The 27766-nt window shown below is 54.7% G+C and overlaps 1 protein-coding gene and 1 long non-coding RNA gene across 14 annotated transcripts; one reads left to right on the top strand and one right to left on the bottom strand.

Moving 5' to 3' along the window:
• Position 1: 1 nt before the first annotated feature.
• Positions 2-12588, bottom strand: IRF5 (interferon regulatory factor 5). Of its 13 annotated transcripts, XM_085005535.1 has the most exons (10): positions 8035-10194; positions 7688-7794; positions 6281-6486; positions 3205-3394; positions 2776-2840; positions 2283-2316; positions 1846-2115; positions 1227-1619; positions 1020-1138; positions 2-842 (listed from the first exon to the last, which is right to left on the bottom strand). In XM_085005535.1, exons 3-10 carry the CDS (start codon positions 6473-6475, stop codon positions 597-599), a joined length of 1512 nt encoding a protein of 503 aa, XP_084861661.1. In that variant the 5' UTR covers positions 6476-6486; positions 7688-7794; positions 8035-10194; the 3' UTR covers positions 2-596. The 13 variants fall into 13 exon arrangements, with proteins under 13 accessions (XP_084861661.1, XP_084861667.1, XP_084861660.1 ...); XM_085005541.1 differs by lacking the exons at positions 7688-7794; positions 8035-10194 and adding an exon at positions 12439-12588 and having other exon boundaries at positions 3233-3394; XM_085005534.1 differs by lacking the exons at positions 7688-7794; positions 8035-10194 and adding an exon at positions 12427-12512.
• On the top strand, positions 10430-25920 carry LOC146394958 (uncharacterized). The gene is made up of 2 exons (XR_014833969.1): positions 10430-10505; positions 25508-25920. It is a non-coding gene; the product is annotated as an uncharacterized LOC146394958 (long non-coding RNA).
• The last annotated feature ends 1846 nt before the right edge of the window (positions 25921-27766 follow it).

The raw sequence follows: 27766 nt of genomic DNA on the forward strand, positions 1-27766 counted from the left end.
GTCTGTTTTTAACATTTATTAATCCAAAAAATACATAAAATTCCACTTTCTGCCCCAGGTTCTTGGACTCTCAAGGAGGTAGCTGCTAGCCTTAAGTACCTGGTATAATACCTAAGTGCTCATATCTATCTCTGGAGGGAGAAAGATGAAGCGAGGCTTAAACTAGGGAACCCCAAAGTCAGGCCTGTGCCCTGCAAAGGACCTGCCAGGGAGACCTGATCCAGAGCACTTGGTTCTTTTTGCCAGAAGAAATGGGGGCAGCCACAAGAATGGGCCACTCTGGGGCAGCTCCCTCTGTGTGGCTAGGCCCCCCAGGGTTCCTGGGTGAGTTTCTTCCCTCCTCACTGGTGCTAATGGCTGAGTTCTGCCACAGCCAGCCCAGCACAGCCAGGAAGACAGAGCCCTCAAAGCAAAACGCTTCTCCCAGCTTCTGAGGAGAAACGAACTCGGGCCTCTTTCCCTCTTCATGGCCCAAATCCACTTTCAGGAGACCCAGAGATTGGACCCTGCTGCTCATCAGGTGCCCATGGGGGCTGTCGCACCTCCTCCTCAGTCTGCACAGCCACCCGGGAAGCCTGGGCCAGTCTACAGCCTCATTACTGCATGCTGACTGGATGCATGGGCCAGGGCCCCTGGCCAGCGCTGAGGCCTGGCACAGGAGGGGCTTGGGCCATGGGTTGCATCTGCTGCTGGGACTGCCAGATGTGATGGAGCTCCTTGAACTGTTCGACCATGCGGTCTTTGAGGTCTGGGTTTGAGATCTGTAGCCGGATACTATCAGCTGACCAAGAAAGCTCCCCTGAGAACATCTCCAGAAGCAGTCGAGCTGCAACGGGCACCACCTGGGGGGCAGAGGAGACGGGACAGGGAGAGCCCTGGCAGGACTGTTGAATCCAGTTGTGCACGAGGGTATCCACCAGGGGGCAGGTGGGCTGCATCCACTCTACCCACAGAGCCCTGCTCCACTCCGCCCAAGAGTCAAACCAAAGCAGAGTTGAGGGGTGGGAGATGGGGTATACCTGTACAGTGATGAGCTTCTTCTCTCGGGGTTTGCAGTCAGGCCACTCCTCCCCAAAGCAGAAGAAGATCTCAAACGGTGGTGGGGTGTTGGTCTGGCCCTTCTGGAACAGGATGAGCTCTGCATGGAGATCAAGACCTTTAGTCAGAGGCTGGCACCTTGCCCCTTTGGAAAGGAGGCCAAGAGGAACATGATGTGGGGCCCTCACCGTTGAGAAAATGCTCCAGGCTGAAGAGCTTGGTCTTGACCTCCCGCTGGATGGGATTGGGGTGCGAGCCATGGGCTGAGGCGCAGGGCCCGCTCCAGAACACCTTGCACTGGCACAAGCGGATAGCATACAGATCCTGGCCTTGTAGCTGGAGGATGAGCCCACGGTCCAAGACATCCAGCAACTGGTTGGTGTAAAAGCGCTGCTTGTCGCTGGGGATGTCCTCAGGGCTAGGGAAGCGCACTTGCTCCAGGCTCACGGGGCCGAAGAGCTCCACCTGCTCCTGGGTGGCCTCCAGCTGGCTGTAGAAGAGCCGGCAGCCATGGGGGTTGCTGATGGTGAGGGCCCGGGGTGGCCGCCCACGGTACTGGAACTTGATCTCCAGGTCGGTCACTGTGGGGCAGAGGGGCAGGCCCACCCCACCCATGAGCCCCACGTCTCCCCCTTCGGCAGCCCACCGACTTTCTCTGTCCAATCTGCCAGCGACCAGGCTGTGGTCAGCACCCGCCCCTTCCTTCCCCGATCCAGAGACCGACGTGGGTGTTTTTGTTCTTCCCCTCACCATCCTCCACCTGCCCAAAACTGCTTCCCCCTGCCCATCCCACTGGTGGGTCCTTACAAGGCAGCATGTGGGGGCTGATCAGCAGGTCGGGCAGGAGTTGCTCGCTTGCAGGGGGCAGACTGGCAGCCAGGGGCCCAGGCTGCGGGTTTGGCAGGACCTCAGAGAGCAGCTCCCCAAAGTCAGGAGGGTTGCCAGGGGCAGGGCCCAGGAGGCTGGGGTCTGGAGCAGGGGGCCCCAGCACCACAGGAGGCTGGAGAGTAGGTGGCCACTTGACATCCTCTTTGGGTAAAGAATAGGGTGCCATGTGGGGGCCGGGCTGCACTGCTTCTGCAGAAGGTGGGAACCAACAAAGCTTTAATGCCACTTCTAGGAGCTGCTTCCCAGCCCCACCTACTCCCCGCCCTGGGCCTCCCTTCAGCCTCCTCCCAGGTACCTCTGGTACCCGAAGCTCCTCCTTATAATAGACCCCCAGCCACACCACCTCCCAGCCCCACCTGTGAGGCTCAGGCTTGGTAACATCCTCTGGAGCTGAAGAGAAGACAAAGCAAAGGAGGAGGCGGGCAGGGAGAGAAGGGAGGACAGGTTATTAAATTGACCTGATGCCAAAGAATTAACACATGAAACTTACAAGGCAATAATTCCCTGGTCCTCAGCTTGGCTGAGGCCAGCCCCTGCCTCCAGACCCAGCTCTGCCATCCCAAGCACATCGGTAAGCTCTCAGTGCCCCGGTTTCCACTTTCTGCAGGTGGTAATACCTGCTGAGCCTCAACTGCTGTGAGGGTCAGACCACGTGTGAGCATGTTTTATACTAACAAAGTGCCAGGGGGATTCAAGGTGGTGCCTTTGTTCCCAGCCTCAGCATCCCAAGGGGAGACAGCTCTCTTGAATCAGCAGCAGGGCTCCCAAAGAACAGGCTACCGGGTCCTACAGCAGAGCAGAGCCGCAGGGAACACCCTAGCAAGGCCCACCGCATCCGTGCCGGCTCACCTCTTCTTCCTCCTCCTCCTCCTCCTCCCCTGGCCCGAGACAGTAATCCTCACTGGGCTGCGACTCTGCGGGGCGAGGGAGAGGAAGGAAAGACAGCAAGGCAGTCAGGGCTCCATGTGGCAGCTCCTGCTATGGCTTCTCCCCTGCCCAGAGCTGCCCAAACACAGAGTAAAAGGAGACAGCCATCAGGAATCACTAGGGTCTCCCCCCTCCCCCGACCCTGTGACCCCACACCACTCAGCTCCCTGGGCCACCCGGCCTGCACTCACTAAGCCAAGAGCCAAGAACCGGGATGGGCTGAGAAAGACAAGTCCATTCCCGGCCTCACCAATGACCCAGTCCTGGGAGCTCTGGGCGTTATGACCGAGAGGCATGACCCTGACCACTGCGCAGCCTCCTAGGTGGCCCACACAGGGCCAGGCAGGATACCTGCGGGAGCGGGGCCATTGGAGCAGACCTCGTAGATCTTGTAGGGCTGAGGCGGCATGTCCCGGGGCCCGTCATAGATGAGGCGAAAGTCCCGGCTCTTGTTGAGGGCACAGCGCAGATTGGCCTTCCACTTGGCCGGATCGGCCTCGTCCACCCCCTCAGTGTACTTCCCTGTCTCCTTGGCCCAGGCCTAGGGCAGGAAGACAAGACAGGCGACCACAGAGAACCTTGCCCCTCATCCAGGCCCCAGCCCCTCCTGGCCGGTGAGTCGCTGCCACGCAGTGAGACCTTCAGTGTCTGCAAGGTGAGAGGTGGGAGGCCAGTCCCTTGGGGCTCCAGCAAGTTAAAGCAAATCTAGGGGTTTTGAAAGGCCTCCCATGGTGTTCCTGTTGTGGCTCAGCAGAAACAAACCCAACTAGCATCCATGAGGACTTGGGTTTGATCCCTGGCCCCACTCAGTGGGTTAAAGGACCTGGTGTTGCCATGAGCTGTGGTGTAGGTTGCAGACATGGCTTGGATCTGGCGTTGCTGTGTAGGCCGGTGGCTGTAGCTCTGATTGGACCCCTAACCTGGGAACTTCCATATGCTGCAGGTGCAGCCCTTAAAAGCAAAGAAAGAAAAGAAGGAGTTCCCGTCTTGGCGCGGTAGTTAACGAATCTGACTAGGAACCATGAGGTTGCAGGTTCGATCCCTGGCCTTGCTCAGTGGGTTAAGGATCTGGTGTTGCCGTGAGCTGTGGTGTAGGTCGCAGACGCGGCTTGGATCTGATGTTGATTCGACCTCTGGCCTGGGAACCTCCATATGCCGCGGGAGCCGCCCTAGACAAGGCAAAAAAAAGAAAGAAAGAAAAGAGGAGTTCCCGTCATGGTGCAACGGAGATGATTCCGACTAGGAACCATGAGGTTTCAGGCTGGATCCCTGGCCTCACTCAGTGGGTTAAGGATCTGATGTTGCCATGAGCTGTGGTGTAGGTCGAGGACACGGCCTGGATCTGGCATTGCTTTGGCTGTGGTGGGCCAGCAGCTGTAGCTCTGATTAGACCCTAAACCTGGGAACCTCTATATGCCACGGGTGTGGTCCTAAAAAGCAAAAAAAAAAAAAAAAAGCAAAAGAAAGAAAGGCATCACATCCACTGGTCCTGAGGCAGTAAATGAGGTACAATCTCTAAGGAGATGGGGTAACATGGCAGGTAAAAGCATGGAATCTGGAGCAGAACTGGGTTTGAATCCAGAATCTGCCACCACCAGCTGAGTTCCCCAGGAGCGTGTCTCTTTGCATCCCTTTGTTTGGTCTCCCCATCAGTGCCTACCTCACAGTGTGGTGGTGAAGACTCAGGGCTGATGCCCCCTAAGCTCTCAGAACTGGGTCTGCCCTTAGGATGAGCGCTGCACACTTCAGCTGTTGGTACTGTTACTTTGGAAGGCAATTTTGTTGATAGTAGGATTACAAGCGTTTCTACCCTTTAACCTAGTGACTGGACTTCTGGGGATTTATCCTACAGATACAGAAACACCCACACAAAATTTTGCACATACAAATTTATACTGTTTATTAAAGAAAAAGACCCAAATAATCTAAATGGCCATCCATGGGGGCTGGTTAAATTATGGTCAATCAAAAGAATGGAATACTGGGTAGGAAGGGAAAAAAAGGAATCTTTTGATATACGGCCATGTCATGATCCTCAAGAAATATGAGGTGCAGAAGAGTATGTAACCAACTACCATTTTCATCAAAAGTGGAGGGAAAATAGGTACATATTTGCTTGTATATGTGCAGAAATACAAGAAATGCAAAGATAAACAAGAAGCTGAAAATACTAATTGCCTAAGAATGGGGGCGGGTGGCTGGGAGACACAGTCTCCCACCAGGAAGGCTTTTTGCTCTTTAGCATTTTAGCCTTTTAAAAATTTTTTTGTTGTTTTTTTGTCTTTTTAGGGAAGGGGTTGGGGTTTTTTGTTTGTTTGTCTTTTTAGGGAAGGGGCAGGTTTTGTTTTGTTTTTGTCTTTTTAGGGAAGGGGCACCCTTCAACACATGTTGAATTGTGTGACCACATTACCCATTCAAGCATAGGAAATAGATTTGAAATGTACATATCAAGTCCAAAGACGAAGAAACATGTAGCCAGAGCTTTAAAAATGAGTGTTCTCTTTGACCCAGAAATGTTTAACAGTAAGAACTAACTCCAAAGGAAATCATTTAAGACGTGCAAAGGGTAAGGATTTGGAAGGCGTCCACGGCAATGTGGTCTTCAACACCAATGTGCTCAAAGCAACTCGAGGTGTCCAAACCCTGGAACTGGGTGACTAAACTATGCTGGCCCCTCCAACGGAACACTCTGGTCACTAAATGTGCTGTGGCATTTACTGGAGAGGAAACCTGGTCCTGAGGCTGGGTGGGACATGCAGGTTATACAATGGAATATTTGGTTTGAGTCCATGTTTGCACTTCATATACATACAGATGCAGAAAACTGAAAATATAAGCAAAAAATATTCATAGTAGTTACCTCATAGTATTAAGATTATGGGGGAATTCTGCGGTCTTCTTTTTTTTAGCTTTTTAGGGCCCCACCTGTGGCATATGGAAGTTCCCAGGCCAGGGGTCCAATCGGAGCTGCAGCTGCCAGCCTACACCACAGCCACAGCAATGCCAGATCCAGTCCACGTCTGAGACCTATACCACAGCTCATGACAACGCCAGATCCATAACCCACTGAGTGAGGCCAGGGATTGAACCTGCATCCTCATGGTTACCTGTTGGCTTCATTACTGCTGAGCCACAGCGGGAACTCCCCTGTGGTCTTTTAGCATGTGTACACCAAATGTGCTGCCTGATGAGAATGACACAAGGACAAGCAGGAGGAGAAGTTACAGGAAGTTCTCCTGGGGGCTCTTCCGTCCTCACCTTGCTCTGGGAGGTTAGAAAGGTCTGTGTTCTATGGTGATGCCTGCAGCTCCTTAGCCCCGGCCTGCAGCAAGGCAGCTAGAGAGCGGCCAGTCTGAGAGATAGAGGGAGCCCTCTCATAGGGAGGGTGGGCCTCCCAGATCCCAGTGGTACCCTGTCCAGGGCTTACCTTGAAGATGGTGTTATCTCCGTCCTGGCTGGGGCCGTGTCGCGTGGCGTGGCGCCAGGGGATGTAGAAGAATTTCCTCTCCCCATTGACCCACTGAAGCCCTGGGTACTGGCAGCTGTTCACCTGGGCCACCAGCCAGGGCTTGAGCCGCACGCGGCGGGGCGGAGGGAGGGCGGCGGGGGCGGGCTGGTTCATGGCCAAGGGGGCTGTGGGAGAGAGCAGAGGGGGGTTATCAGCAGACATGCAGCTGGCTGCGCCCTGTGGCAGGGGCTGTGGGGACAATCAGGGGACCGAGCCTTGGGCTGTCAGGACTTTCCCTTCCTCCCAGCCCTGGTGGCTGAAGCCTCTCTCATCCATCCAGGTGCTCAAGTCAGTCCCCTTCAACCATCAGCTTTGCTGTCGCAGCGGCTCTTTGTCTGGGCTTTGTGTTTGGGGAGAAGAAGGAGGGCGTACAGTTGTGATGGATGCTCTGAGCCCCACCCAGACGCCCTGCACAGCACAGAGCTGCCCATACCCAAAGAACCGCCCTCAGCTGCCTCCCTCTGGGGCCAGGCCCATCCCCCCACTCTAGAGGGACAGCCCTGAACCAGTGGGTGACTGGCACACAGGAACAAAAGGCCAGTCCCCTTGCCTGCGGTGGAGTAAAAGCGTGCTCCAGGCTCCTCGTGGGTTCAGGCTGAAGCTGATCTCCAGCCAATTCCACATCCTGGCTTAGCTTGCTTCCTGCCCCTGCTGCTCCCCCCACCGCTCCTCCCAGAACCCCCTCTGCAGGCGGCCTTCTAGGAAACCGGGCTAAGACCAAGGCAGAACCCATGAGTCAGGGAGGGTTTCCACACCCAGCTCCCAGAACTTCCCTTCTTCCTTTGCTTCCCTCAGGGATGAAGCTTTCGGGACCTGGGCATCTTGAGAGAAATCCCATCACTCAGCTGTGTCCACCTCTTACATCGATGGCAAGGACAGTGGCCACCAAACTCAGAACACACCCTTTTAAAGCCATTGATTTCCTACGCTCTGGGTCCTCCCACAAACCCTGCATTCATTTCGCACTTAGTAAGCACCTTATCTTTAGCAGAGGCAGGGTCCTCACCCGAGCCGGTGCCATCCCCCTGAGGCCGATGGGCCACATGGAACCCCTCCTCCTTCCCTTCACCTGCCAGCCCCTCTCTGGCCCCAGGACTGAAATTTCTCCTCACTGTCCTGAGCCTCCTCCTTCCTGCTCTACTCCTGGGTGGTCTCCCCCTGCCCTTGGCCTTAACCTGTGGGCGTGGGGTCAGAGATATGACCAAGCCGTCATATACCCCAACCTGAGACTCAGAGAGGACTCTGTCTTGGCAAGGAAGGAACAAAGGGCTGAGTCACAATGAGAAATCAGGCTTCCTCTCACCCGGGGCTCTAGTTTCTGAGTACCTGTGAGCAGGTGGGCATGCAAGCATCTGTGTAAGAGCACACACACTGCCCCGGGACCATGCTTCTCTCCCACTTCCTTGGTACCTCTGTCCCCAGCAGAAGATACTCTACCAAATGAAGAGAGGGAGTTGTGGCCAGGAGGGTGGCGTAGGGATGGGGTGGGCCAGGGTCTTTCCCAGAGGCCATGCTTCCTGGAACAAGGGCACCAACACGTGCCCTCAGGTGGACCCCCCAGCCCTCACACTCCCCTTTCCGTATGACCATGGGCTGCCCTGAACTCTTCCCATGGAGATGCATGGTTTGGGGCTCTTACTCTGCCTCGTAGCACCTGTTCCCATCTTATTTACCTTCCAGGTGGGCAGGCAACCTCTTTAAGGGCAGGAACGCCTCCTGCTCTTCCTTCTTTCTCAGTCCCCTCCCGGGCACCCTGCCATTTGCTGGACCAAAGTAGGACTTAAGAAATACCAGCTAGGGGAGCTCCCATCATGGCACAGCAGAAACAAATCCGACTAGGAACCATGAGGTTGTGGGTTCCATCCCTGGCCCCGCTCAGTGGGTTAAGGATCTGGCGTTGCCATGAGCCGTGGTGTAGGTCGCGGATGTGGCTCAGATCTGACGTTGCTGTGGCTGTGGTGTAGGCCGGCAGCTTGTAGCTCTGATTGGACCCCTAGCCTGGGAACTTCCACATGCCTCAGGTGCAGCCCTAAAAAGACAGAAAGAAAAAAAGAAAAAAAAAAAAGAAAGAAAGAAATACCAGGTAGATGTTGGAAGCATCTGTCCTCCAGCTGTTTATCCCTGCCTGCCTTCCCCTCCTCCATCCAGCCCTGCTCTCCCCGGGATCCTCCTCTGACTCAAAGAGGATGAGACCAGACCCAAGAGGAAGGCTGCTGGGGCTGTAACGCAGGTGAGGGTCCAAGACGGCAGACCTTTCAGGGAAGGAATGCCTGAAGGAAATGGGGGATCTGTGTCGGTGAAGTTAACACTCAGTGGGGTGGGGGTGAGAGGTACCACCATGTGACAAACAGACTGCTGAGACAGACTAGACCCAGGGTGAAGAACTTTCTAACAGTTAAAGCCACCCAACCACAGCCAGGACTGCTGCTGGGCGCTACGGCTTCTGGGAGTACACAAGCCCTGGTGGGCTTCCTGGCCTGGACAAACACACACATAAACATCCCCCTCCCGCCTCCTCCTTCCAGGCCTGCTTTGGCCTGGAGCACCAAGGCTCAGTTTCCCCTGAAATTCCCTGCACAGTACCTTTTTGGGTTGCGGTGACTAAGTGCCACCTCCATGCCATGAAGCAGTCTCATCAGCAGGCCTCTCCTCAGACCAGTGCCCAGCGCTGGACCAGGACGGGGCAGCGGGGGGCTGTGGGGGGAGCGCCCAGCCCTGCCCCCCAGGCCTCAGAAGATGGGTGGCTCGGTTCCCCTTTCTGCACTAGCCTCCACCCAGCCCCAGGGGAAATGAAAGTGGCCAGACCGGACAACTCAGAAACCTGACTCACTGTGAGCTGGGGGAGGGAGGGGATCACATTTGGGTCCCCAGACCAAATGCGCCATCTCTCACCCGGTAGCCCATCCCCCAACCCCAAGCCCACTGGTGGGGTTCACAGCCCTGGAGAGCCTCAACCACCATGTTTGTATGTGTAGCCCCCTTCCCCTCCCAAAGGCCTGGGTGCCTAGAATAGAGGGGTGACCGTCACCAGTAGCAGGTCATCCTAAGAGAAGATACACAGAGGAAGGCTCTTGCGACACAGAGGGAAAGGCAAGCTTCCCTGGTGACCCCTCAATACGTGGTCAGGCCCGCAGCTGTGCCAAATGTGGTACAGCTGGGAGGCCAGAGAGATTGGCTCCTCCGCCCCGGGCAAGGAGGAAGTCTGGGTGGGTCCACTGCCTGGCCCGGTCCAGCACTGCTCCTCAACACAAAGGTTTTGAAATTATAACTCTGAGTTCTTGACAGCAGGTGCAGCCCCTTCAAGCAGCACAGGGACAGGCTCTGGAGAGGCCCTCCCACGGCAAGCCCGGCAAGGGCCAAGAGAGGGTCTGTCCAGCACACCACAGAAGAGTCTTCAGCTGCAGGGCGTTTGCCTGCATCCAGATGCCCCAGATCCAGGCTCAGCATCAATGCCCCAAGGAGGCTTCCTCCCGCCTGGGGATGGGCTGAGATGGTCTGATTCAGACTTTCAGTGCCAGGAGTTCCGAGTTTCAGTGCCTTTGTGCTCCATCACTCCTTTCTCTTGAGATAGAAGCAGTTGCCCAGATTCCCAGGGGATCCCAGAAGCCAAGGCACAGCCCTCAGAAAGTCCATCTTACACCCTCTGACGGCCTCTGGGAGGAGGATCTGATTTTCCATCAGAGGGCAGGCTGGTCAGGGGGTCTACCCAGACTCCTTGACCACGGAGCAGGTCTTGGCTACCGACCTAGCCCTGTGGATTTGAGCCTTGGAAAGCCGGCAGTACAAGTTTCCACTCCACTGAAACATCCGAGGAAGTGTGGCCTGCTGAGGACCTGAAGAAGCGCCCATGAGTGAAGGGGTAGCCCGGGAGCCTGGTGCACTGTGGGCACCAGGGATCCCTAGGGGAGGAAGCTCTGCAGCCCCCAATCACGGACGAAGCAGCAAGCCCTTGCACCTCTGAGCCATCTCCCTGCAAACGCCACACCAAGCTCCTGAGAAGGCAGGGGCTTCCCTGCGCCGGGCCGGACCCTAAGCCCCGCCCCGCCAGGTGAATTGACCACACCCTGAGAACTAGCTGAGGCTCTGGGGCGGCGGTAGCAGCAGGAAGACGCTTCTCTCGGCTTCCTCTCGGCGGCACGGCGAGGTAAGACCAAGGTGCAAGGGGGAAAACCCCAAAATAGGGCCTTTGGGTAAAAAGGGTGCTTTCCTTGCCCTGCTGGAAGCCCCCGCGCCCTCTGCTCTGGCCGCTCCTCGCGAGGGCCTCTAGCTCTCGACATCTGCCCCGCCTGCGGCCTCACTTGTGCTGGTCACTCGTCCTCGCTCTGGGTGAGCCGGGAGCCCACGCCAGGCCCTGCCCTCCGGACCGCCCCCGCAGGTGCCGCCCCTGGCGGCTTGCGGGTGCCTCCAGAGCCAGCCCACGTAACCCGCCTGGGGCGCTGGCAGAGGGTCTGCCTCTTGGACCGCTCCTCCGGCTGGTGGCGCCCCCGCCCTCGTCTCCTCTCTGCTACGCACAGGGTGGCAGCGAGGCCAGGAAAGTCCCCCAGCCCCAGCCCCAGCTCCAGCTCCTGGGTACCGGATCCCGCCCCTCTGGGGTCCCAGAGACAACCGCACCGGGGGCGGGCGCGGTGTTCGGCATCAGCTCTCTCACATCATCGCCACTCTAGTCTCACTTTCCCTCCACTTTTAGACTCTTAATTTTTTCGTTTCTAAATTTGAGTGAAAGACGTAAAGAAACTAAGAAGTAATGCGCCGGTGGTTCTTCTTCTCAGCTAGGAGGGTCAGCGCCTCCTTTTCTCGGTCACAAGTCAAAAGACGGCCGCTGCCTCTGCCTGACACCATCTTCCTACACACTCTCTGCCCGAATTCCTGCCATGGGCCTTAAGATCCTAGGAGGGTGAACCCTTTTTAAACCTCATTCTCTTACCCGAAAGGATGAGGGGTGCCCGGGGAAGAGGGATCCGAGCGCGCAGAAAGGGGGAATCGGGGCTCGTTCCTCCATGGCCGAAGCCGGGCGCCACGGTGCTACCCATTCTTGGCGATGGCGAGATGAAGGGAGGGAAGCAGCAGAGCTGGCGCCTCTGGCAGTGGTGCCGACTCCGCCGCCCGTGCCTCCGACTCCCCGGACGAAGGCTACTGGTGCGGGGCACCCCACACTGATCAGGATTTAGGGATAAACTTGGAGGCCGCCAGAACGACGGGGCACGCTCTGCCCTAGGCGTCCCCGCGAGCTTGGGCGCCAGGTGGAGCTGGACGCTGACCCCTCCCGCAAGCCCGCCTGGTTCCAGTCCCCCACCTGCCGCCAGCAGGTGCCCCGCGGGCGGGGAGAGGAGAGTGCGGCGGCCAGGACATACCTGTCTGCGGTACGCCCGCGTGGTTGCGCCCGGGAGCACGGGCCAGGCGCTGGGGCCGAGCTTCGCCCTCCTGGAGCTGCGCTTGTCCAACCACCCGCCCGGCACTTCCGCATCACCCGCCCCCGCCCCTGGGCCGCGGCCGCGGAGTCTCCGTGCGCGCGGGCAGCGCCCCGCCCTGCCCCGCGGAGCCGCCCTGGGGTCCCTGCGTAGACCCAGAGACCGAGGAACCGGGCTGAGCTGGCCCCCCTGCAGCCAAGGGCCTCCGGGGAGACGCCCGGCAGCGCGGTGGCCTGGAGCGTCCACTGGGGTCCTTCAACAATCTTGAACCATAAAATAGTCATTCGACAATCCCAGCTCCTTACCCGACCCTGCCACAAGTGCTCTGCGGGGCCCAGGAGCATCCCAGTCAGTCACTCTGGTAGCTCAAGATCCGGACAGATACTGGCCGTCAACCGAGTCATGTACGATCTCGGTGGGCGAACTGGCAGACCGTCCTCAGCCCTGGCTTCCCCCTACCTCCGCTCCCTTCCACGCCTCTTCGGAGGGTGGCCCAGCGCTCAGCCACTGGCATTCAGACCACCCTCTCCTAGACATGCCTGCAGGCCGGCATCCTGTCCCTTTAGAATCCTCAATCTTTGCACCTGCCTGACCCAGTTCCCCTCTCTGGTCGCCTCTGGGGCCTCTCGGGATCAGCGCCTTGGTCGCTTGTCCCACCTCTTCACTTACGGCTGTCTTGACCATCCATCTGCCGTTCTGAAGGTTTTTTTCGGTTCCCTAAGTGGGCCTCGCTCACTGGCCTCAACCTTCACACATCCTGTTCCCTGTCCCCAAGCAGTCTCTGCTTGGGAACTCCTACTTGTCTTCACATTTTGTTTCGGCTTCACCTCCGGAAAGCTCACCTTGACTGCCTTTCTTAGGTCTGGTTTCCGGGCTCTGCAGCCCATCCTTGCTGGTTTTCACTTAGGATTTTAATGTCTGATTCCCCCTAGAATCAGGTCACACATGGGCCATTCCTGTCTTTTCATTTTCTGTTTTCCACGGAAATTTTTTTTTTTTCTTTTTGTCTTTTTGCTATTTCTTGGGCTGTTCCTGCGGCATATGGAGATTCCCAGGCTAGGGGTCTAATCAGAGCTGTAGCTGCCGGCCTACGCCAGAGCCACAGCAATGCGGGATCTGAGCCTCGTCTGCAACCTACACCACAGCTCAGGGCAACACCGGATCCTTAACCCACTTAGCAAGGGCAGGGATCTAACCCTCAACCTCGTGGTTCCTAGTCGGATTCGTTAACCACTGCGCCACAACAGGAACTCCCCATGGTAAATTTTTAAATGAAATATTTTTGCTTTTTTTGGGGGGGGGGAGGCCTCTTCCATGGCATGTGGAGGTTCCTAGGCTAGGGGTCCAATAGGAGCTGTAGCTTCCAGCCTATACCACAGCCACAGCAATGCAGGATCCAAGCTGCATCTTCAACCTACACCACAGCTCATGGCAACGCCGGATCCTTAATCCACTGAGCAAGGCCAGGGATCGAACCTGCAACCTCATGGACCTTAGTCAGGTTCGTTGACCGCTGAGCCACAAAGGGAACTCCATAAAAATATTTTTAAATGAAGGAGATTTACAGGTCAATTGATTAAATTGTAGGTAGAAACTAAAACATGTAAGTTCTAGAGAGTCTTATTTGCCCTTTAAAGTTTAAAGGCTGTATTTTTAACCAGTACAGCCTGTTAGTTAGTTGATGAATCAGAACATTGACCTTCCCCTCCCCTCTCCATCCTCGCAGAAGTACCTAGGCTGGTCTTTCCCGTGATCCGTATCATCACTCACCTGTTGTCTTTTTTCTTCTCTTGCGTCTCTCTCCCGCTCCCCCACTCTTCTTGCAGCCCTAATATAAGAGGGAAATATAATTACATATAAGTATTCTATTATCGGTATCTACTGAATAGTTCACTATTTTATCTTTTTCAGTTGTCAAGTGTGACTGCAGAAAAGATAGGGAGATTGATTTGTATTTCTTTCTTTAAAAATGAAACTGCTATTTCATTGAAAGTGGTTCCTCTCAAAATATGAATCTCTTTTACGGGACGTCAGTTGTGGTTAATAGAAAGTATTCTGTGTTGGACTAGAGAATATACCTGGAGCAATAGTCGAGAAGAGCCTTCTTTTATTGTTAAATGCCTCCCCCCACACACACCCAGTGTGGGGAAGCTCTAGACTAGGATTCTGCCCCCTGCCCCCTGCGCTCAGCTGAGGGCTTCTACCCCTAACATCTCTGAATTTTGGCAAGAACCACGCTGGGGGCGGGGGGGGGGTGTAGAAGAGGCACTGTCCTTGAACTTGCATCTACCTTTGCTGCATTCAAGCTCCGCAACCTTAGGCAGGTCCTGTGAATCTTGTTCCCTGCGGTAAAAGGAGGGCGACTTCACTGAGCTTGCAGCATTGGGGCATTGGTGTGAGGCTCCAGGGAGAGGGGCTGTGCAGGGGCTCAGCTTGGGTCCTGCCTTCCCTGGACTAGGGGTACCTGAGCCAAGAATCGCTCTGGGCCAGAGACATGACCTACAGAGGAGGGGGCAGGGGGCAGAGAGCATCACTCAGGCTTTTCCAGATTTCAAGGATTGCCTTGCTTCTGGATGCTGTCTTAGGGCGAAGCCCTAGCAAAGGGGACATGAGGCTCCATCCGCCCCCCACGTGATCACTCCCAGTTCCCCACAGTGGGGCAGAGGCCCACAAGGAGCAGGGAGACTTGATCTCCATGGCCCCAGGAGCCTCAGCTGAGATGTGCGGCCAGCCCTCTTGTTCCCAACAGTGAGACAGCACCGGTGCCCACTTCCCCTGGCTGGGGCATCAGATTGAGGGTGTGGTGAGAGGCCTGATTCCGGTAGAAGCCAGGGTGCGTGTGTATGTGTGTGCATGTGGGTGGGGGAGCCACGTCACCAAAGGGAACCGAAAGAAGCCCCATGTGAGTGGCGGGGAGAGACAACGGAGATCCAGCAGCTGCACCAGACTCCCTCCCAGCTCTGGCTCTGCCCCTTCAAAGCAGGCCTGGGCCGGTCACAGCTGCCTCTGTCCCCAACCCTCCTTTCCAGGAGCCCCATCCCCTCGGTCCGGGCTGTCGAGGTTCCCTAGGCTGGCCTGTGCCTCGAATGCCTGGATTTCTGGGGACATGTTGGCGAGACACTGGGCTCTGGAATCCAGCAGGGCTGAGTCACACCCTGGCTGTACCACTTGGAAATTGCGTGACCTTGAGCAAACCTCACACTCCCTTGGAACCCCCATTTCCCACCTGTAATACAAGAGTGATGACATCACTGTCACAGATGGGCTCAGAGACCTAAATTCAACAACTGCTCAGGGAACATCCCGTACGTGCCAGGAAAAAGTGTCGAATAAAAGTCAGCTTTGTCTAGGAGTTTCCTCCATGGAGCAGCTCAGGTTGCTGCGGAGGTGTGGGTTCCGTCCCCCATGCGGCGCAGTGGAATTCCCATCATGGCTCTGTGGTTAATGAATCCGATTACGAACATGAGGTTGCGGGTTCGATCCCTGGCCTCCCTTAGTGGGTTAAGGATCCGGCGTTGCCCTGAGCTGTGGTGTAGGTTACAGACGCGACTCAGATCCCGAGTTGCTGTGGCTGTGGTGTAGGCCAGCGGCTGCAGCTCCGATTGGACCCCTAGCCTGGGAACCTCCATTTGCCGTGAGAGCGACCTTAGAAAAAGGCAAAAAGACCAAAAAAAACAAAACAAACCAAAAAAAGATCTAGCATTGTCTTAGCTGTGGCTCCGTTTCAATCCCTGGCCTGGGAACTTCCACACTCTGTGGGTGCGGCCATAAAAAAGGGGAAGAAAAGTCAACTTTCTCTGAACACAGCTGCCCTCCTGGAGCTTCCATTCTATGGGATGAGGTAGAAAGTACACGCTTCAGTAGCAAATGGGGGGGTACAACTCATGGGTCGTCCAACAGGCTGAGCAGAGGCCCCTCAGGATCTAACTTAGGGTTTAATACAGCCACTCTGGCTCCTATCTGTAAAGTGTATAAGACTGCATCTGACATGTGAAAGTGGCAGCTTTATTACCGATGCCCAGGACGCCACAGCCGAGGCTTCTTCCTTCCCCTTTCTCACTAGATGCTGCCTCCTCAGAGCGTTCTGGGCTGTAAGCTGGAAGTCCCTCGCTTGGCCAGCACTGCCACCCAGACACCTCTAGAGCTCACATTCCGCCCCCGACCCTAATCTGCACTCTTTCGATCTCCACAAATGACCCAAGGCCCAGGAAGCTAGGCGGTCCCCCTGGTCCCTCCCAGGCCCTGGCTCTCTGCCCCCTTGGCCTTGATAAGAACAGACTCTACGTCCCTTTCCCTTCGTGGTCAGCCCCTCTCCTCGCCCTGATCTTCTGCAGTCTGGCTCCCACCCCTTTCCCGTGGATTCTGCTCTGGACCTTGGACCCACACCTTCAGCATCCCTAAAACCTTGGCCATGCCTCAGAAACCCCAGTCTCTGCGTCTCTTTCTCACTTGAACTCTCAGATCCTGGGGCTTCCCTATGGCCTGGGTTTCTCACCATCCCCTGTAAATAAATGCCCTGAGATTCCGCTCCTAGCTCAGCTCAGCGTCTTAGCATCCTCCTCTACCCTGCACTGCCTCGCCCCTGCCCTGCCTCTCAGTGCTGACATCATTGGTCCCTCTGCTGAGTCTTCTCCCACTTGTACCTTTCACCTCGATGCCAGGATGCCTCACCCAGACCCTCATCCCCACACCCAAGTGCAGCTGCACTTGGTCCGTTTCAGACGCTCCTAAAATCTGCTTAGCTCAGGGCTTCGCTCAAACCACTTCCCTCCCCACTACTGGGCCATGTCAAGGAAGGGGCCAGGGCCTGCATCCTTCCTGCCTGTCTGAAGGACTCACTATATAGAGCACACGGCACCTAACAAGGAGGAAAAGAAAGGGGAGGAAGTGCCACCTGGAACCACAGGCGTCTGGGGCTCCTGCAGTGGGAATGGCGGGGCTCCTGTTTTGTGAAGATAGAGGCCTCCCTGGTCCCACATGAACCATCTGTGGATTTCAACATCTTCTCTTGTCCCAAACAGACGGACCTGGTTGAAGCCCCGAGTCCAAGGGTGTTCCCCCTGGGGAGAGGGGTCCCATCCAGACACATGAGGCCCACCCATCATTGCTGTGGGATGCAGGGGGCCCTGTGGCTTCCCAGCCAGATCCATCTCAAGTCCCTGCAGCTTAGAACCAGGGCTTGAGATACTCCCTGGGGCAGGATCCTCTAAGGGGGGAAAGGAAAGGGGACTTAGCTGTGTCCAGGATGTCAGGGTCAGCCCAAGGGCACATGCTGGGGGGGGGGGGCTCTCCTCAGCTCACATCTGGACCTCAGGATGGTGGAGAGATGACAGCCACCTGGGATGGGAGGGGACTCGGGACAGGTCTGGGAGTCCAGAGGAGGCACTGTCTGGCCTGGAGTAGCTGAGGTGTAAAGTTATGAGGATGGGGTGGAGGGGGGCAGGGGGCATGATATGCACCCCACGTGGCCTCTCAACCCTTCACCTTGTGGGGGTGTGTGTCCCAGCTGCTCCTCTCTGGCCTCCTTAGAGGCAGGCAGGGTGGGGGTTGCGGCCTGAGCATTTTGTGTGTGTGTGTGTGTGTGTGTGTGTGCGCGCGCGCGCACGTGCCACTCACACATTTGTGTGGTATTAGGTAGGGGAAGGAGGTCGGGGGCTGGTAGCCAATAGAGCTATGGGGATGAGTGTTAGTCTTCTGCCAGCCAGGTACCCCGAGCCAGTGCTACTACCCTGCAGGGGTCAGGCCTGGCAGCCCTCGATGGGGCAGCCCCAGGCTGCGCTGCTGCTTCTGTAGCCTCTGATGCTGGGGCAGAAATTCAAGAGAGCAGAGGGGTCTCTGAGGGCTGAAGGACGACGGGTTAGGGGGCTCCTAGAGCAGGACCACTCTGCTCTCTTGGGCCCTCTAGGGAAGAGGGGATGTCAGGCCCTGCTGGAGGGGAGTCTGGGGGCGTTCTTACAAGACCAGCATCCTAGAATCTCAGTGTTTCACACTTCTCCAAGCCAGGGGCCAGCTGGAGCTCTGAGGCCAACCCAGGTCCCCTGTGCCGGGCAGACTGGGGCCATAAGCACACTGGTGGGCATGCAGAATCCAGGCTTCTCCACTGATCTGTGCCAGTCTGAGGACCACGTCACCCCTAGTTCTCCAGCTTTCCGCCTCCCTCTCTCCTGGAACAGTGCTTCCAAAGCTGCGGGGAGGCTGACATGCCCCGACAGCTGGTTCACAGGCCCTCACTGGGGGCAGAGGCAGAAGAAGGAGGCACCTGTTCAGGTAGGAAAGAGCTTATGGGGGCTTCCTCATCGCCACTCGACTCATTCTGAAGGCTTTGCTTTGCAGTAGCAGGTCACACGAGTGCCCAAAAGGACTGGGCAGGAGAGCAGTGACCCAGGGATGCTGGGTCCACCTAGAACTCAGCCATCTAGAGAGCAAGTGTGCTCAATCCTGCATTCTCACTGCAGCTGGGGGCCATGGGGTCAGGGAAGAGCATAGGCAGCCGGCCTTGGCAGAGGGACAGCCCATCCCAAGCTGTGGAGAAGAGCCAGGAGTTGCATTGCCAGACTGGTTAAGGCCCTATTGGAAAGGGTCGTGGTGTTCTGGAGGGGACAGGCCACTTGCTGGGTTGGCCGGAGGAGCAAGCACAACTAATGGGTCCCTAAAACAGGCAGGACGCTGCTAAACACTTTGCATACATTACTGCATTTAACTGTCGCAACCAGCCCCTGTGACGTGGGTATCATTAGTCTGTATCACATTTACAAAGACGTGAGCTGAGTAACCCTGCGAACCCGAACAAGTTTCTCAGCTTACTCATTTGTATTCTTAGCATTATCTTTGGTGCTCCTTGGCTTGAAGAAGCATCACCCGGATCTCCATCTTCACACGCTGTTCTTCCTTGTGTGCATGTCTCTGGGTTCAAGTTCCCTTTTTTATTGTCTTTTTTTGTCTTTTCTAGGGCTGCACCCGCGGCATATGGAGGTTCCCAGGCTAGGGGTTGAATCAGAGCTGCAGCTGCGGGCCTACGCCACAGCCACAGCAACGCGGGATCTGAGCCTCTCTCTGCGACCTACACCACAGTTCCCGGCAATGCCAGATTCTTTTTTTTTTTTTTTTTTGTCTTTTTGCTATTTCTTGGGCCGCTCCCGTGGCATATGGAGGTTCCCAAGCTAGGGGTCCAATCGGAGCTGTAGCCACCGGCCTACACCAGAGCCACAACAACGCGGGATCCGAGCCGCGTCTGCGACCTACACCACAGCTCACAGCAATGCTGGATCGTTAACCCACTGAGCAAGGGCAGGGACCGAACCCGCAACCTCATGGTTCCTAGTCGGATTCGTTAACCACTGCGCCACGACGGGAACTCCCCAGATTCTTAACCCACTGAGCGAGGCCAGGGATCGAACCCACAACCTCATGGTTCCTAGTAGGATTTGTTAACCACTGAGCCATGACGGGAACTCCACAAGTTCCCTTTTTTAATAAGGACATCAGTCGTATTAGATTAGGGCCCACCCCCATGACCTCATTTTAACTAATTACATCTGCAGAGACCCTATTTCTGAAATAAGGCCACATGCAGAGGTTCTGGGGGCTAGTAATTTAACACATGAGTTTCAGAGGGACGAATTCAAGCTGTAAGAGTATTTAAAATTTAACCTACTCTCCACCAAACACTGGGGTCTCATTTGGTTCTCACAACAAGTGTTCAAGGCAGGGATATGTATTATCTTCATTTTATTTATTATTTTTTTCTTTTTCTGCCACACCTACGGTATATGGAAATTCCCGGGCCAGGGATTGAATCCAAGCTGTCGCTGTAACCTATGCTGCAATCCAGCTGGGGCAATGCTGGATCCTTAACCAGTGCACCACAGTGGAAGCTCCTATCTTCATTTTATAGGTGAAGACACTGAATTTCAGAAAGATTAGGCAATTTAACAGCAACTGGTAGGGAGTTCCCCTCGTGGTGCAGTGGAAACAAATCTGACTGAGAACCATGAGGTTGCGGGTTGGATCCCTGGCCTCGCTCAGTGGGTTGAGGATCCAGCATTGCTGTGAGCTGTGGTGTAGGTCGCAGACGCAGCTCAAATCTGGCGTTGCTGTGGCTGTGGTGTAAGCTGGCAGCTGTAGCTCCAATTGGACCCCTAGCCTAGGAGCCTCCATATGCCGCGGGTGCAGCCCTAAAAACAAAAAACAAACAAAAAAACCCCCACAGTAACTAGTAAAATGAAAACACTTGGAATTTGAATCTGACCATGAGTGATACTTGATCACTTTAGGGTCAGGTAGACCTGGGTTCAAGTCCTAGCTGTGTGATGCTGGGCAAGGCGTTCAGCCTCTCTGAGTTTCAGTGTCCTTGTTTGTAGAAGGGGTTGATACTGTACTGTCAGCAGCGAAGAACTGCTGTTCAGCAGTCGGAGTGCAATCTAGGCCAGTGCCTGGCATGCAATAGCAGTGAAAACACTTTAAATATAGCAGTAGCCACTCCTCAGGGCACATCCTGTGTTCTGGTGTTTCTGGGTGGCTGCCTCACTATGGCCAGCTGTCCTCGCTGAGTCCCGGGGGCAGAAAGAGCCAGGAAGACATGTAGATCCCACGCTCTGCCTGTCCAGAGTTCCCTGGGTCTAGCTCCCCACCTCAGGCTGCCCAGCTGTCATGCCCTCCACTCTTCCCCTGCACTGGGCGGGGAGATGGAGCTGGCTGGTAGGGAACCTTCTTTGTCAAGCGCAGGGCCGTGGGGTGTTGTCTGTATAGAAAATATGGCCTTGGGTTTCCTGTCGTGGCTTAGTGGTTAACGAATCTGACTAGGAACCATGAGATTGGGAGTTCAATTCCTGGCCACGCTCAGTGGGTTAAGGATCTGGCATTGCCGGGAACTGTGGTGTAGATTGAAGACACGGCTCAGATCCGGTGTTGCTATGGCTGTGGCGTAAGCCGGCGGCTACAGCTCCGATTCGACCCCTAGCCTGGGAACCTCCATATGCCATGGGTGTGGCCCTAAAAAGACAAAAGACAAAAAAGAAAAAGAAACGAAAGTACAGCCTGTATATGTGCCAGCAAATGATGGTGGCCCCTGAGAAAGGCTGCTCACTCAGCCTCAGACACAGGCCCAGGAGAAATCAGCATCAGAAAGCAGAGCTGGGAGTTCCCGTCGTGGCGCAGTGGTTAACGAATCCGACTAGGAACCATGAGGTTGCGGGTTCGGTCCCCGCCCTTGCTCAGTGGGTTAACGATCCGGCGTAGCCATGAGCTGTGGTTTAGGTTGCAGACGCGGCTCGGATCCCGAGTTGCTGTGGCTCTGGTGTAGGCCGGTGGCTACAGCTCCGATTGGACCCCTAGCCTGGGAACCTCCATATGCCGCAGGAGCGGCCCAAAGAAATAGCAAAAAGACAAAAAAAAAAAAAAAAAAAAAGAAAGCAGAGCTGGGTTGGTGGATGGAGCAACGTGGGGAGGGGGTGACCACAAAGAGGCAGCATGAAGTGATGGGAAGTGTTCTCTAAACTGCTCTGATTGTGGTGAGAGTTACACAACTCTCTGCATTTGCCAAAACTCAGAACTGTGAACTAAAAAGAATGAATTTTAATGTATGTGAGTTAAAAATAAAGAAAAATTTTAAAAGCAATTCAGAAGATCCAAATTCTAGGAGTTCCCTGGTGGCTCAGGGGGATAAGGATCTGGCATTGTCACTGTGGCTGGAGCTTCTTGGGCCTGAGCCAAAAAAAAAAAAAAAAAAAATTCCAGGGAGTTCCTGTTGTGGCTCAGCAGGTTATGAACCCAATCAGTATCCATGCGGGTTTGATCCCTGGCCTCGCTCAGTGGATTAAGGGCACATCTTGGGCCCATGGTTACCATAGGCTTCAGCCAGGAACAGCAAGCATCCCAGCTGTTCCAGGTAGGAGTTTCTAAATGAATGAATGAATGATAAATTCAAAACGGGATGAGCAATAGAATGAATGGGTATGGGCCCCTCCCTAGGGCACAAAGAACAAGGTGGATCATTTTTCCCAGAATTCCTACCTTTCCAAGGTTTAAGGACTACGTCCTAAGTCCTCACTTTGGGGTCCTACATGGGAGCCTTGGCAAGAGAAGCAGAGGCCCTGGGCCCGGCAGGATGGGAGCAGAGTTGGCCATCAGCTCCTGTGGAATCTGCAGGATGAAAGCCCTTGCTCCTCCCCCCTTTTCCTGGAGACCTCCTCAGGGGCTGCCTCCCTTCCCCAAGCGCCACCCTGCTCCCCAGGTCCAGCCTTTCCCACCTGGGCCACTCAGGGTCATAGGCCGGCCTCACAGGGCTCAGTCAGGCGGTGGTGCTGCAGGGGAGGGGAGGCACAGCAGGGTGGAGTCCGAGGGACCTGTCACCATGATGAATATCATGTGCACATCTGCAGAGCAGCAGCCAAGCTCCCCAGAGCGGGCCTCCTGGTGGGAGGAGCAGAGCCTGGCCTTGGACCTGTTCACACTCTCAGAGTGCCTGGGGAGGAAGGGCTGGTGGCAGCTGATGGGAAAAAGGAGGACAGCCACTGATCCCTGCCCCCTCAGCCTGTTGATCCTTGGGGAATGAGGGGAATCGTGGACCCACTCAGGGGTCTACACTGGGAAGTGTTCAAGGTGCAGGACGATCAGCAGGGGCAGTGACCAGGGGAGCCTGACCACAGGGCTCTCCATAAGTAAGCCTGGACCTTAGAACATGTATTTTCCTGAATCTGTACATTTGTCCCCACTCATAAAATCCGAGGTGATCCGAGGGTAGTGCAACCATCAGAGGTGCAGCCTTGGGAGTTCCCGTTGTGGCTCAGCAGGTCACCAACCTGGCTGGTATCCATGAGGATGTGGGTTTGATGCTTTGCCATACTCAGGGGGTGAAGGACCCTGCGTTGCTGTGAGCTTCCGTGTAGGTCGCAGGCAAGGCTCGGATTCCTTGTTGCTGTGGCTGTGGTGTAGACAGGCAGTTGCAGCTCCCATTTGCCCCCTAGCCTGGGAACCTCCATATGCCCATGGGTTCAGCCCTAAAAAGCAAAAAAGACCAAAACAAACAAAAATGTGCAGCCTCTGGGTCACTCACTGGGGCCACCCTGTGGCCATTTCAATGCCTCATTCTGCCCTCCTGTGGCCCCACCTATCGTCCAAGACCACCTTCTTCAGACAGCTTTCCTGCCCACACACTCTGCCCAGGACTTTTCCTGGGGACAGCTTACCTGGATGGGACAGGAAAACAGTAAACTGTCCACAGGTAAGCCCTAGAGTAACCACTAAGAAAATAAGCAAAAATATAGTGTAAAAAAAAAATCATTAAAGGAACACTTAAAATGTTATACTAGGAAAAAAAATACTCACTAATGCAAAAGAAAGCAGTCTAGGAGAAATAGAGAAACAAAAACAATTTATATATATATATATATATATATATATATATATATATATATATATACACATACACACACACACACACAATTTGCTTTTTACGGCCACACCCTCGGCGTATGGAGCTTCCCAGGCTAGGGGTCCAATCGGAGCTGCAGCCACCAGCCTATGCCACAGCCACAGCAATGCAGGATCCTTAACCCACAGGGCAAGGCCAGGGATCGAACCCGAGTCCTCATGGATATTAGTTGGGTTCATTACCACTGGATTACAATGGGAATTCCCCCATATATTTGGAAAACAAGTAAAATGACAAAACAAATACAACTATATTAGTAAAGTGAATGGATTAAACCATCCAACCAAAGGCAGAGATCATCAGATCCCAGTTTTCAAAACAGGATCCAACTCAGAGTTCCCTGGTAACCTAGCGGTTAAGGATCAGGGGTTGTCACTGCTGTAGCTTGTGTCACTGCTGTGGCACGAGTTTGATCCCTAGCCTAGGAACTTCCACATGTTGTGGGTGTGGCCAGAAAAAGAAAGTCAGATAATAGTAGTGTTATCCAAGATGCAGAGAAATTGGAGCCCTCATATATTGCTTGTGGGAATGTGAAATGGTATAGCCACTTTGGAAGACAACTTGGCAGCTCCCCAGAAGGCTAAAAAAAAAAAAAGAGGTACCATGGGATACAGTAATTCCACTCACAGTTATATACCCAAGAGAAATTAAAGCACATGCCCTCACAAAAACTTGCACACGAATATGCATAGCGGCATTATTCTCAGTAGCCACAAAGTGGAAGCAACCCAAATGTCTATCAACTGATCACGGACAAGTATGGTCCATGTATACAATGGAATATTACTCGGCAATGGAAAGGAATGAAGTACAGATACATGGTCCAACATGGATAAAGCTTGAAAACATGCTAAGCGAAAGGCCAGACACAAAGGACTACCTAGAGGAGAGGTCCAGAAGAGGCAAATTCATAGAGGAAAAAGTGTAGATGAGATGTTGCCTAGGGCTGGAGGATGGATGATGGTAGGAAATAAGGGTGAAAGCCGAAGGGTATAGGGTTTCTTTTGGAGTGATAAATTGTTCTAAAATTATTATTTTTATTATTATTTGGTTGCTCTGTGGCACATGGAAGTTTCCGGGCCAAGGAAAGATCTGAGCCGCAGTTGTGACCTGTGCCATAGCTGCAACCCTGCCAGATCCTTAATCTACTGTGCCCCATGGGGATCAAACATGTGACCCAGCACTCCAGAGATGCCTCTGATCCCATTGTGCCACAGCAGAAACTCTTAAAATGTTCCCAAATTGATTGCAGTGATGATTGCCCAACTCTATGAATATACCAAACTATTGAGTCGCACACCTTAAACTGGTGAATTTATGGTGCGTGAATTATATCTCAATAAAGCTGCTGCCCACCCCGCCACCAAACAAACAGGAATTTGAGGTCCCTGCTGGGTGGGACCAGAGGACATCTGGTCTCTCAAGATAGTCCCAGTTGTGGTTTTGGCCCCCTGGCCTCCAACCCCTTGTCATCTGAGCCCCTCTCTTCATATTACCTGGAAGGAACTGCTGCTCTTCCTCCCTCAGCCCCTAAGACCTCGTTTATCTCAAAACTTCGGGGTGGGGCTGTGGGGCTGGGTGAGATGAGGCCCCTGGCCAGAGTGGCCGTGGCCATGGCAAGTCTTGGCCCAGACTCCTGCCAGATTATCCCTCTGGCCAGCCTTCCTGGAAAGGCATGCATGAGCTCAGAGCCTGACTGCAAAGGGAGCCAAGAGAATGGCGGAAGGGTGCTGGGCTAACCCAAGGCAGGGGCTCTGGGCAAGGGAAGGCAATGCCCCCCTGCTCATCCAGCCCCTCAGAACCACAGACAGAGTTGGGCCAGGCCTTGCCTTTATTAGGGTAGGAATCCCTGGGCCCCAAACCAGCAACAGAAGGGTAGGGGCCAAAGGCTCCTCTGAGACCCAGTCCCCCATCCAATCCTTGGATTTTGCAATGGGATTGAGGTGGTGGGAGGGGAGTCCCCTGAGTGTGCCCATGTGTGATACCTGCCAAGCAACCCTCATGGCCATACCATGGGATTAGAGGAGGGGAGGGGCAGAGCTGGCAAAACTGACCTGCCCGTGGGGTGTTCCCAGCCCAGTGAGAAAGGGAGAGCGCGCCTGCGTCTTGCAGCTAAGTGAAGACCCAGCGCTGCGGGGGGAAGGGCCAGAGAAGCAGAAGTTCCCAGTGTGCAAAAAAGCCATGGGCGGTGGGAAGGAACAGGGTTAGGAGTCAGAGCTGGGGTGAAGCGCCAGTTCCTCTGTTCTCCAGCTGAGTGACGTTGGCTGAGCTACTTAAACTCCCTGAGCCCATTTCCTTACTCAGCAGATGGGACCATCGGAGCACCTCCCTCCTGGAGCTGTTGTCAGCATGAATTCTGATAATCCACGTGACCCCTGGCCTGTGGCTGGCTCCCACGGAGTACTCCCAGCACAGCGATTGTCACTGCCGTTTGGGGGCGGGGCCTGGAGCCGAGGCTGCCACCTAGGGCTGTGTGCTGGACAGCTCTAGGGGGCCTCATTCACATCATAGCCTTTGTGGATCTACTACAGAACTTTCCCAGCCAATGGAAGGACGTATGCTGTCTGGAGAAGCTGCGCTTTTCACTCATTTGCACAAAATTGCCTTATAGTCTGGCTGTGCATCGCAGGGTACTGTAGCCTCTCGCTACATAGGGTCATTTCTATTAAAATGAATGAGAATTAAAGATAATTAAAAATTCAGATCCTCAGTTGCACGAACCATATTACAGGGACTCGCTGGCCTCGTGGGACTGTGGTATTGGACGGGGCAGATCTAGATCATGCCCATCATCGCAGAAAGTTCTTAGACGGTGCTGCTCTAAGGGGTGGTGCTGCCCAGAACCACCAGAGGAGGCTTTGTGGAGGCTTGAGAGCAGGTTGTGAGGAATGGGAAGAAGAAATGGGTGGGAAAAAAGAGGAAATTGCAGGCAGGAAGCCACACATATCGCCTCTCCTTTGGCCCCACTCTCTTAGCTTCTCCAAGCCCTAAGGGGATTCCTAGGAGTCAGTCTCTGGGGAAAAGAAAGTCAGAAAAGAGATTGAGGAGGGAGTTCCCACTGTGGCTCAGAGGTAACGAACCCGACTAGCATCCATGAGGATGCAGATTCGTTCCATGGCCTCGCTCAGAGGGTTAAGGATCTGGCATTGCCGTGAGCTGTGGTGTAGGTCTCAGACGTGGCTGAGATCCCACGTGGCTGAGGTTGAGGTGTAGGCCAGAGGCTACAGTTCCGATTCGACCCCTAGCCTCAGGAGTCTCCATATGCCGCGGTGTGGCCCTAAAAAGACCAAAAAGAAAAAAAAAAAAAAAGAAAGCAAAGAGATTGGGGAAGCCCCAGGTTCTCCAATGGGCCCAGGGCAGAGTGGCAAGCTCCCCGCCAGGCTGGAGAACCTTGTGGCTTGGAGGTCCCTGTGTGGTACCTGGAAAATTTTGCCAACATCTCCCTCCAGGCCCTGGCTCTGCTTCGAGGTTCAGACATGCAGTCTGATTGCATTGGTGTCTCTTTGCCAAAAACAAAACAAAACTAAACAAACAAAATGTACATGCACATCTTAAAATCCCAGCAGGTTCCATCCAACCAAAAATATTGAGTTCCAACTGTGACATTCACTCGTAAGCAGTGACGGTCAAGTGTGTGGACTTAAGTGGGCAGGCTGCAGCTTGGCACAGTCCCTGGAACACAGTGAGGCAGACCCTGCTGGCATTTTAAGGGGTAAAGAAGGTCCTTCCTGGAAGGGAGCTGGGGGCTTCGTAACTCTGAATTGGGGGGGGGACAGCCAGCTGTGGAATACAGCTGTGGAATTAGAATCTCAGATCTGTGATAAACAAGACGTCCCTCTGATCAGCTGCTCAGCCGGGGCAGCCTTTGCCTGGGGTGAACAATGTTGTGAGTGGGAAGAAAGGGTCCTGGGGGAATAAGGAGGTGGAGATGGGAGCCTCCGCGAGAGGTGCCTCGGGGGCAAGTTGGTGACTAGCCGGGGCAGGTGGAGAAGGGGCTGGGATCCTGCATAGCCTGTTCCCAAATACCACGTCCAGTTGAAGTCACGCGGTACACACATGCTTGCATGCGGTTATGTGGGCCAGGTGAAGGGTTTGGATGAGCCGACCTTGTTCCCACCCATCACAGCGAGAGGGAGTGATGGGCAAGGTAAGGGCTGGAGCAGGTGGAGTGATGGCTTCGCCATGATACCTTCCCGTCGCTTATTCATTTGTTACAACTGGCGTGACTTGAAAGCTATTAAATGAAGTGAAAAATGTGATCATGGACTAAGCCCTTCTCTCCCTCCCCGCTCCCAGCAGCCTTTGCTTCCAGCCACCAGCTCCAGAGAGAAAACCAACCTGCTGCCATGAACCGTGCAACTTGAAGGAAGTGAGTGAGGAAAAGTAACCTATGCTGGGGTCCCCTGTGCACCAGGTGCCACGCACGTGTCAGGCACACATCCTGGGCTCCTTGCCTCATTGGGTTCTCCCAGCCTACGGTCGCAGTTACTGCTTCCTTTATGGATGGAAGATTTTTGGCCTAGGGAGGTAGAGTAATTTAGGGAAATATGTAATAAGGTTAGCATC

The sequence above is a fragment of the Sus scrofa genome, chromosome 18 (genome assembly GCF_054392235.1).
Source record: "Sus scrofa isolate SSC_HxYL_T2T_F1_AM1 chromosome 18, Sscrofa_HxYL_maternal_Yorkshire_Landrace_v2.0, whole genome shotgun sequence".
Classification (NCBI taxonomy): Eukaryota; Metazoa; Chordata; class Mammalia; order Artiodactyla; family Suidae; genus Sus; species Sus scrofa.